The 12,063-nt window shown below is 36.7% G+C and overlaps 1 protein-coding gene across 3 annotated transcripts in view; it reads right to left on the bottom strand.

Annotated features, from left to right (window-relative positions):
* PCCA (propionyl-CoA carboxylase subunit alpha) overlaps nt 1-12,063 on the bottom strand; it is a 276,287-nt gene that overhangs the window by 234,337 nt on the left and 29,887 nt on the right. For all 3 annotated transcript variants that reach the window (XR_010428426.1, XM_064646092.1, XM_064646093.1), the window contains exon 5: nt 1,419-1,532. Coding sequence is in view for 2 of the 3 variants with exons in the window: in XM_064646092.1 (XP_064502162.1) it covers nt 1,419-1,532 (114 nt within the window). In the remaining variant the exon portion in view is untranslated. The remainder of the gene's footprint in view (nt 1-1,418; nt 1,533-12,063) is intronic.

Below are 12,063 nucleotides of genomic sequence, written 5' to 3'. Positions count from 1 at the left end.
TACTGGGGAAGGTGAAGTAGATCACTAAGCATTTAAATAGGTCGAACACCTTAAAGAAACTGTCTCAACACACTGATTTATCTATCCTAAGTCAAGCTGTTGAGCTAGCATTTCTGAAGCAAACATTCCTTACTTAACTAGGGAGAAAGGGGCTGTTTGAAGAGCAATGAACTTTGGTGATCTGCTTTCTGTCTAAATTTTTAGCTCCATCGCAGATTTCCACACGTATGCTCTTCTCAATAACCACCATAAAGTACTCCTAATCCCAAAATATTTCCAGCACTGACCACAACAGTGGTGCATAGGTCCACAGTAATAGGAGGTCACTCCAACCTCTAGTGACCCTTGCTGGAGTGCACAGTACAGGGTCTTCAGCTGTCTAAGTGAAGCATCCTGGTTTGCTACGCGCGTCCCAGTACAGACCCAGTGCAATTACTTGAGATGCGCATGGGAAAAATTTTCATTTTACTTCTCACGATTCACATAAGGTTCTCGATCTAATACTCTGATAGATAAAGTATAAGCCCTTTTATTCCCCTCTTTTAAAAAGAGACAATATTCAGTTCCAGATTCAGAGTTCCAGATTCAGAAACTCAAAGGGAAGATAATATTTTTTTCTTTATAGGAAAGCTTTTGGCCCCTGAAAGCACCATACCAAAACATCATCTTTGAAAGAAGTTACAATCCTGATCAAACTGTTCCAGGGTAATTAGTGTTGCTCATATAAACACAAATTTTATTTTAATAAATGCTCTGTGTAGAGTAGCTCTGAATAATACATTTATTTCACTGACAGAACAAAGAACGTTAGGCATGTGAACACAACTACATATTAGTTTTTCCAACTGATTCCTGCTAAGCTTTGAATCTCTGGCCAATTTGGAAGAAGAAAGGCAGACTAGCCCACATTTACACACAAGCTCATGCGCATTTTATAAACATTCTGAACCAAAACCAATTACAGGATGCACTATTTACCTTACCATCCTTCAAATAACATTTATATAACATAGAAAGTAATTCAAACTAAGTTTAGGCAAAAGCCTTTCTGGACACACTTTGTAAAACATTCAAAAAAGCCATTATGGCATATAAAGGGTTAGCGCTTAAAACTAATTGGGATTTTTTTTTTCCCCCAGCAAATTTGGAAATGAACTGAAGCTGCTCCCTGGTGTGAAAGCTGAATCCAGCAGCCACCTGCAGGATCAGCGACCAGTGCTGCCAGATGCTACAAAGCCTTTGATTTCCAGTAGCGATTTCAGACACATTTAACTCATGTGACATGAACTAACTGGAATAGCATATTCAATCACTTCCCCCCCCCAACACCTTTAAAAAAAAAAAAAAAAATACAAACTCTGGCTTTTCTGCTTTCTATATATGAAACAGCTGCAGCAGATAGACTCATTCAGACTCACAGCTTGGGCCCTGGTTTTCCTAATGACTTCCATGATGGCATCCATGTTGAGGTAGCTTTTGCTGGTGGGAGCTGGGCCAACACAGACAGATTCATCCGCCATTTTCACATGAACCTGAAGAGGCAATATTCTGCATTAACAGATGCTCCCAGCAAAAATAATTACCATCACCCAGTTACATGCACACAAATCTGATTGTTTCAAAGATAATTTACATACCATAACCACTCTAAAATGCACACTGAAATTGCCAACACTGACATACAAGTACTTGCACAATAAATCTCATTTCATTTAACTCTGAGCTTAAGTCACTGTCAAAATGTTTTATTATTTCAATATATTATTTTTAATTTTATTAAATAAAATCATGAGAAATATAATTTCAGCTTCCTATACTGATCATCTACATGTAAATTCAGACAAAAACTACTTTGTTACATGTAACCAGGGTAGTCTAATATCTTAATACTTAATAACAAACATTCATGACCAGTTCTAAGCAGGCTCCCCAGGAAGTTGGGGATAATTAGAGTGAATTGAATGAAGGGATGCAATGAGTGTCCCTGCACAGCATCAGGTCAGCACCATGCACAAATTAAAGCCTATGACTAAAGAGTTCAATATCGCTACACACGAACCAGAAAATCTTGAGAATTATTTAAGCAGGCTCATGTTTGATTCCTAATTCATTGTATACTTATTTATATGCATTTGCCAAATACTTTTAGTTAAATACAAAAGGGACAAACATTTCCAACATTTTACCAGGAAAAATAAAATAGCTAGATTTGAAGTTAAAAGTCTACGTACAACTTACATGCACACTTAACTTTAAGAAAAGTTTTGAAAGTTTAATTAGATTGGTCTTTAACATGCTTTCAGAGTTCAGAATACTTTCTTTGTAGTAAAATACACACAACCAAGAAACCAAACAACCAGTTTTATCTCATTCTGCTTTTTGTAAGCTCCCTTTCAGTGTGTATTTAAGAAAGCATGCCATTGCCTAAACTGTGTAAGATTATTAGCTATGTCAGTAAGACTTGTTTGGAATGACAATTTGACATTTCCAATGCTTACCAATTTTAAAAGCTATTTTATGAACTATTTGATATCATCTTCAGCATTTGAAACTGAAAATACATTGTCTAAAAAGGGTGTTCTTTTAGAAGATGAGTATTAACGTATGAGAAACAAAATATTTTTGGTTTATAAACATGAAATTTCATTCTTTGTGAAAAGGAATTTAATTTGCAAGTAGTATGAAGGCTATCAAGTATGACAAACTAGTCAGAAGTAAAGTAGCCTGCATACACTATTGGCTCATTCAGAAAAAGTAAGGCCAGAAAAAAAATTATCTAGAAACACTGACAAGCAATAGTCAGACAGTATTTTGAACAACACAATGAGAAGTATGTAGTCAGGTAAATATAATAAACATGTATCAAAAGGACAAGAGTCCTTATTAAGCATTTTTTCTTCTGTTTTAGTGACTTTTTCTGAATTTTGCAAAAGTTAATCCCAGAAAGGAACATTAACTTGTCACCTAATCCAAAGCTTCTTTCTGGAGGCATGTCTTAAATAGCTTCTGAATTTGCTATATACTCAAGTATATGAGAGTTCACATAACGTCCTGGAATTGCCACACATTTCACATTTGAATTATTGCTTCTGTAAAGTCACAACGGTTCTGTTTTACCACTACAGCATTAGCCTCGCACTATAAACAGAGCAAAACCAAAACAAAAAATCCTAAGAACTAGCACAGACAATCCTGCAGCAGGATTTTAACGTTTTCTCTTAAGTACACCTCCGCAACTAAGTCAGCAATCTATTTTGACCAAATGCTATCAAGACTAGCCTGTCATCCTTCTTACAGCACTAAGTTCAAGAAACAGCATGGCCCCTGGATACCTTTATATTCACGATCAATTTATATGCTTCAAGTTGTTTTGAATTCCAATGTGGTTTACATGTCTAAACAAAGTCATTCAAGATTAAGCTTAATTAACCATATATGTTTTACAAAACCAAAAGCTTCCTTACAGACAAGAACTAACTTAACATAGTTAGCTACTTTTAGGTATTAAGAGAGAAACTCCACACCCACACACTGAGACACCAACATAGTCCTACTACTACAAAGAGCAGCCACTGAAGAACATCAGAATGAATACTATTACATCATGTGACTATTTTTGGATTAAGGTACAAAGTCAACTGGAAACAATTTTAAGTACTACAACTATTTTACTGCTTAAGTTTTCCTGACCACAAGAACTAGCTCAAGTCCAACAGGCTTATTAATCCAGAAGCAAACTGCACAGAAATGGCCACTAGTTCCAAAGCTAGTTTAGGTCCAGGAGCTACCTTCATGGTAAGGTACCTAAATCAGCAAATCCTGCCAGATCTTTACACAGGAACAGCTTCGTGTTTCTTCACTACCTTTCCAGCAAATAGGCAAGTAAAGCAAGGAGTCTATCAGGGCTGACTAGCCAGTCATTTCTGGCTTGGACTGGTTCCAAACACTGCTCCAGGCTGCAGCAGCTCTCAGGGTTCAGAGTGCACTAAGAGGTAATAACAGGAACAGCAATTTGTTTCAGAGACCCTTCTACATCATATTTCAGTATTTCAGGAGGATTTATAAACCAAAGTTGGTGCCAGGGCTTGCCACCACACCCCCGAAGACAAATATGTCCATAACCCAAAGTTTGGTATATAAGCACCACAAAAAACAGTCAATGTCTGCTTTGCAGGAGATAACCCAATTTAGTAGGGTTGCATGGAACCAGAGCTTGTAAGTACCCAAATTACCTAGCTTATGTTAGCTCTCCTTTACCCTGGAAAGTGGCACATATATTCATTTGACAGCAACATGCTCTCTTGCCTAGCCATACTCTTAATTTATTGAGTTATCCCTGTAATTGAAACTGTATATCAAATAATCATGATTTCAAGATATCAAAATTAATAACTTTATACCTAAAATATATGTAGATCTCCTAGAGATGTTCTGTTTCACACAGCAGAATCAAGGTAACCTTCTTCAGGAGTCACTCAGCTGCTGCAGATCACTAGTTGAAATCTATATTATTTACAATGCATATTAAATATGCATGCCTCTCAACACTGAAACATAGAAAAGTTTTCTCAGTATGGATATAGAATGTATTAAAAATTATTTTAAGGCAAGGAACTAAACCACACTCATATGCAATGCATATGCAATCTAACCACTTAGTTTTAGTGCATATGAATATATAAACAATCAAAGACACCAAGATAATTTAAAGATCCCTAGTACGATAATTATTCAGCAACTCCAGAGTTTGTTACCTTCATGCGGATCTGGTTCATGACAAAACTGTTTTTCTTCCCAATTTGTTTCACAGTGATTCTCATTTACTAATTCCAGAAAGTAAAGGCTGACTTTGAGAGCCAACAAAGAAAAATACATCTACATGCATTTCCTAACAGAGTGCTTAATACCACCTGCCTAGTTTCCACAGATTTTATATACTTCAGCAGTTTCTGAGGCTTATCATGTGACAGATGTAATGTACTTCAGTGTAAATGCCTAATTAACACATACACACACACATTCACTCCCCTTCTCCTCCATCTCCAAGGAGGTAAATGTCTGGGATTCCCAAGTGTCCCAGTTTTTCAGGGTGGGTCAGCCTACACATCCCCAGATCTCAATACAAGTTGATATTCACTCAGCAGAGACAGTTACACTGAGTTGCAAGCTGCATTTCCCCCCCTAATTCTTTTGTACTGCTTCAGAATTTATATTATAGGTCAACTCTTATAGATGCATTTACAGCTGATCAAACCTAAGGAGCAATTAAAAAAACCTCAATGAAGAGAACACTTTTGCTTGGTATACTAGATAAGATCGAGCATTGTTTAGACAAAGAAATCTAATCAAACAAGTCATTCTCCTTTTATAGCTCAAATCAATATTACACATTGGAACAACATCCGTTGGCGTAAGTGGATTCACTTAATTGGCCCAAACTGCATAATACGCTCAGCAAGACAAATGACAATTAGCTCAACCCATAAAATAGGGCTAATGAGTAAATCCTTTGTAAGGTAGCTAAAAAAAAACGCAACCACCTCAAATCTTGTCAGCACCACTGCCAAAAGAGACAGACAAAACAGAACAAAAAACCTGTGACATTTAACAGTCTTGAGTTCAAAAAAAATCAAATGGATGCAAAAAAGGTTCAAATTTACTGGTTTGCAAAAACACATTTTTCATGTGACTTAGGTGTCTTTAGCAGCTTCACACTAAAATACACACAGGAATAATACAATAAGTCTGAGCACACAGTGTGCAGTATCACACAGCCTTTAAAGTGCTGTCTGCAAAGAAATACTGCCACACGATTACAGCATTTAACCTTAAAATAAAATAATGGAAACATTTCTATAGCACATGAAAAACAGAACTGTGAAAGGCACAAATAGCATAACTATCCCATATTTTCCATATTTCTTTTTACTCAGCATTTCAAAAACCTAAATAAAAATTTATGCAAATAAACAAGCCAATCTACAGAGTCCGCAAAAGTAGATTTCTCTGCAAGCCTATTTTAAAACATTTTAATTTGATGGCCCACAAACAGTTATGCAAGGACTATGTAAACCAATTCTTCAGTGGTCTTCAAACATGTTTTGGTGAAGGGTATTTACTTACAATCCCCTCCAAGTCTACAATGACCCTCAAAACAGCCCATCCATTAGCATCTGTGGGATTAAATCCCTGATTGGTGGACACCAGCTGAGAACAATAAATGTGAAAAAAAAATAACCCCCTTTCCCTTACTTCCCTGTCTTGCCCTTCAAGTTTGCCAGCTGGTCAAAACCTGAAGATAGCAACAGCCTCATTAACTAGGGGCCTCAGAAATCCACCAATTTCAACTAAAATTAAAAGGAATGGATCCAGGTTGAACTGAACAGTCTTTAAAAGACAGTATAAACCAGGTGAGGAAGACTGCATTTCTAACCAAGACTAAGAGAATGCATTTTTCAACATGCATCAAGATTTTCATCTGTTTGCACTCTCACTTATAAACACTGATTTATTTTTATAACCTTTAAAAAATAGAAAATAATCTCAAAATTGTCTCTCCCGTGAACAAAGCTCTGGAACTTCATTGGTTGTTAATAAGACACAATTTTACTTGCCTCATAAACTGGAAAGGATTCCCCACTGTACCTAGAGACCTGATCACTCCTACTGTGAAAAGGAGACCACATTAAGGCTGTCATGAAGTGATACTCAAACTGTGCTCTGCTTGCTGCAGCAAACAAGAGAATGCCTCCTGAGTACTGAAGACATGACAGATAAGAATCTAGAGAAGAGTCTTCCAGAATGGCTTTGGCTCCTAAAGTCTTTTCCCATATGTTTATTCTTTGACAAGTAACTTCAGTGAAGCATCTTCTAGAACAATGGGGGAAAAGAAGGCTTCTCCATCAATTTTGTTACAAGTACTTCCTGTATTTTATCCTCCAACACAGCAAAGACTAGAAACAAGTACACACGTTTGCTATTGAAAATTTAGCAAAATTAAATGGTTAGTTTGTATTGCAACCTTCCACGTTTTAATCAACATCAGTCAGGAACAATCAGTCTTTCTTTGGTAGAATCACTGAAAAAGTAGATCAATAGTCATCTTGTTTACTAGTCTACCTTTGGATGAACTGAAGAATTAACACAGGTTGAGGAATCAGGAGGGGAAAACCAGAATGTCCTATCCTCTAACTCCAAGTCATTGCATCAACAAAACATTTGCCACAATCTTGCAGAAAAAGCATTTCCCTTGTCTCTTTCCACTCGTGTCTCCCTTTGGTGGGGCAGCTAGCAAGTTACTTCACCCAAGTGAAGATTAGAGGCAGCACAGCCACTCAACACAACTTTTGCTGATGTCTGCAGAAACAATCTGCAAGCTAGCAACTGCAGTCATACATCTGCCAACTGTTTTTATTTTGGAGCACGTTATCTAGACCAAGTCTCCAGGAGTAACAGAATTTTACTTCAGAGCATACACTAACAATTTGGGAAGACATTTAAATCTGTTTACCAAAGGAAGAGTTGCAAGAGTTGAGCAATTCATCAGATTTATTTAGAGTAGCCCACTATACTGTCTGGATGCAAGAGTTTCATCTTTGGAGGATATGTGATTCTGCACCTTTAAGTGTTTTAGAAAAAGAAATAAGTTTTTTGTCATGTTAACAAAATAGTGATGCCCTACAGTGTTTTTAGTAGCCTCCCTGCATTTCAAACACATCTGCACCCACATGTCAGCCTTTCCCTAATGGAATCTCAGCTTCTAAGCACATTAGCAAAGCAATAGGACACATCTTTCTCATGCTGTTTCTTTTTCCTGCCTCTCCCAAAAACAAGCTCACCAAGCATGGTTCGTTTTGCTCTCCATAGGAGTAAGACACCTGGGAGACAGGAAAGCTACTATTTAGACAGGTCTAGGAAACAGTATCTCATGGTAGCAAGGGCAGTCATCTACAGAACTTCCTATAGTACAGATTTAGCTCTTAACTGAGCTAGATATCCTACAAGACATTTGGGATTCAGAGAAAGTAGTTTGAACTGAGCCATATTACAAAGCAACACACTATGCATTGGTAGCATGCTCCTATCCACCATTTTCAGCTTAATTCGTAGGGAGCTCCTCTTTCAGATGGATGAACACAGGAAACCGCCATTCAGATGAAGTCTACAGATGATAGGCTGCAGAAATTACTTCCAGCATCCAAAGACAGCAGTAAACTCAGGGATCCCTGAAACCAGTTCCATGGTTGAGAGAACAGCTCACAGCAACAGCAAGGTGAATTCACAGCTACCCGGCATTTCAGCTACGCAACAGTATTTAAAAGAAAGGTGACAAGGGAAGTATGGATATCAGCTAAAGGCAACATATTCTGAATCAGTAGCTGGAAAATTAAAAAAAAAAAAATCAGAAACAAAAGATGCAGGCCCTACAGTGAGTTACGTTCTTCCCAGTGTGGGGACTAACTTCAGGCCCAAAATGAACAATATATTGAGACTTGCATTAAGTTTTATAATATGTCTCACTTTAGGCATATACAGGATGCTGCTCACAGGAGGATTCCACCCTTAAACTCTCCTCCACGCTCAGTCGTAGCAATTGCAATGCTGCTGAGACAGATCAATGAACTGAACAGACCCAGTGGAAAAGTAATCTAAGGGGAGGGAAGACTAAACTTTTTCAGATCAGCAAGTTAAACCATCTTCCCAGCCACATGAACATCAGATCCAGTACAGTGAATGAATGAGAGGGGACAAGAGAGCCCGAACAGTCCTTTCAGAAGTACTTTAGACTTACAGAAATTCAGACATAATAAGAAACCAGTTCTAAAATGCCAAATAATTCAAAGAAAATACCAGAAAAAACAGTTTGTGAGTGAATAAAGAATGCCTTCACTCACAGAAGGGTGAGAAACTTCCAGTGCAGGTTTTCTAAAACAAAGATTTTCCTTATGTCTATGCAGTATATGCATGTACAATAGAAAATATATATGCACGTGTATGTATGTATACATGTACATACACAGACCCCTTAACCACTTCTGGGTACCCAGCGAGAGGGGTCTTACCACTGAGGCCAAGTACCAAAGCAGTACCTACAATAAATAAAAATTAAGTCATAAAACCTTAAAATTATCATCATGGCCAGCATAAGATTATGTTTTAAGTGAAATTAAATAATTTTAAATGCCTTATTAAATATTGGTACTTAATAATAGGTTATTACATAACATTCATAAAAGTAGCACATTTTTCCTTCAAAATTCCATTAATGTAAACATTCAGAGTTCTAAAAATTATGCTTTGTTAGCTCTTCAATAAAATTGTTAGTTCTTCAATAAAATTGTTAGTTCTACAAGAAAATTAATTCTCTGCCAATGTATTAAAATTATTCATTACAGGATAACTTTGAATAAGATAGTCCTCCATATAAAACCCATCCTAGGTTTTTTTTACCCTCAAAAGTCTTCTTTTGAAAGATGAGTCAGCTCTGAGATTTCAAGATGCGGATGTCAAGATGAAGACTATAAAAACAGTGTAATGGAGAAAAAGCACCAAGCATGCTTGCTGTGGGAACTCACAGAACACAGTAAGCCGAAGTACCATAAAATCTACTTGTTCAGTAATTTTTCAGTACAGGCTTACCTTTTTAAAAAAGTATGACTTTTAGAAATCTGCCCATGCCAGAAGTGTCATTGCTTCTATGCCGTCTGTTTGACAGTCACTTGATCACATTACAAACACAGTAAGAAAGCACAGAGCAGCATTTGTTACAAAACAGTCAACCCACCACTAACTCTTAGGCCTAACTTAGATTTTAAAAAAGGGTCTGTCACTGTTTGCAACCTTGTATTCAAAGAAAGTTGAAGCAGATTTTGTGTAGTACTAGATAAAAATAATGACAGAAGACCCCAATGTCAAGTACATAAAGAATTACATGTAAAAAATATATCCAGTAAAGGGGTACCAAAGTAGCTAACAGCCAGCAGGGTCAAGGACATCCAACAAAAAAAATAAAGTGCAGTTCAGCAGAACTAAGTTACAAGATTAATAGTTCGAGATGACTGCTAGACATGGCACAAGGTTATCTTTGCTTACAAAAAAAATTGAACTAGGCATAAAATGTATTTCTCAGTTTCATCTTATGGTGTAATGCTTTTAGAAAAGGCATCTATTGATCAACAGACCACTATAGTAACCTCCATTCCATCCTTAAAGAGAACTTGTATGTCTATATTCTACAATGCCAAACATATTACCCATACATGAAGTGAAGCAGTGGGTATCTGGTAAATCTGAAAATGACTGTACAGACAAGTAGCTGGCTCACCAAGTCTGTAAGGACTATGCACAGCCTAACAAACAGGCAGGAACAGACAAGAAAACCAGCACTGTTCAAATACAATTTTCACACAGTCAATACCAAAACTGGACAACCCACAGATGCCAATGCCAGACTTTATGTGATCCCACCCTTTTCCGGATCATCTGACAAAAATTTCTTCAACAAGGGTTTTTCTTTTCTTTACAGCCCTCAGAGTTCTGTCATGGCTATATCTCAAAGTGTAAAAATTTTATTTTAGCACGACCCTAGAAAAATCCTTGATTTGTCTGGGGTTTTTTAGATTACTGAGTAGTTTCCATAACAATGTGTCCACCTCCCGACTTATTTTCTATGATGCACACTTTTCCATCTTAAGGTAACTTAGGGATAGCAAGTAGAATCTTAGTCTCCGCTGTATCCCCTTAATCTCAGACGTTATTATTTCAGGATATCAAGCAGATTTAGTTTAAAAACAGTGCATGTATTGAGGAAACAGGTCTGGGTATATAGAAGAGCATTCTTCACAGGACACTATGAAGTTCCTCCCACGAAGAGTTTAAGCACAAATCTTGTTCCAATAAACTAAACAATAGTAAAGTGTCAGGTCTTCCCCCACACCTACTTCACCCCCTTCTACAAGAAGCTATCACTTCTGGGATCCTCTTTTTTGAGGCAAGAATTTAAGTGCTAAGTCAAATGCTCCCATTCTTCACCTTTGAACGCTAACTAAAAACTAGAAAATGTACCACTATCAGAATAACTTAATTACAGTATCATAAATACATGTGACTTATACATATAAATTCTATAAATAGATATTTAAATATATCTTAATATAAATAGATCTTAAATATTGCACACTTAGTCAATGTTAAATATATTTCATATGGTAAAAAGAGATAATTACATTCAATACAGGCAACACGGACACAACGCTGAAGGAAAGAAACAACCTATTTCTGCAAGGTAACAACTGTTTCCATTTAAGAGAGGCACAAATTTTTGCATTCCTCACAAGATATAGATAATCTTCACAGGTTTAATAAATTAACTCAATCTTATGAGTAGTTTTATAAGCCACTGGAGCAAATCTGTATAAATAAATTTAGTTTTGACTAAATGTTTTAAAATGAATGTTTTAAAGAAGCCTGGAATTAAAAAAAAAAAATCTTTGAAAGTTGCATAGAATCTACATAGCACAGCAACACATGCACTTACAGAATATTTCCTTCTAAATCCTCTTTCCTGTTAGCATTTAGGTTTGGGTTTTTTCCCCTCCAACCTGCTAAATAAAGTCATATTTCCTGCTGACAGCAAATGATTGGTTTACCTATAACTCCAGGGGGTTTAACTATCCATCCTTTAAGAAGCTTTGACAGTTTAACCTGCTGAGCTCACAGCACCCAAGGGAGGGTCTTACTTGCAGTTTTACTTCTGCTGCTGCTGACCACTAATACTGACTCCACAGATAATGGATTTCAATAACAACCTCCTACAGGTTAACACTTTGGGTACTAGCCACAATACTGCTCTAATTAAGCTAATACATGAAGGTTACAGTTTGGTAGAAAGTTGTATTAAATTTGGCAGTGCTTACAATAGCAGGAAAAGTGCACATGGTCACCTGTCCACTAGCTCTGGGATAAGTGTTCCTACAGATATAATTCAGTTGGTTTATGGGTTTACACAACTTTTTTAAGGTGAGCTCAATTTATTAGTTCCGTGTCCTCTAAATATGAATTTTT

The sequence above is a fragment of the Pseudopipra pipra genome, chromosome 2 (assembly GCF_036250125.1).
Source record: "Pseudopipra pipra isolate bDixPip1 chromosome 2, bDixPip1.hap1, whole genome shotgun sequence".
NCBI classification, from domain to species: Eukaryota; Metazoa; Chordata; class Aves; order Passeriformes; family Pipridae; genus Pseudopipra; species Pseudopipra pipra.
This window is presented reverse-complemented; position numbering and strand designations above follow the sequence as displayed.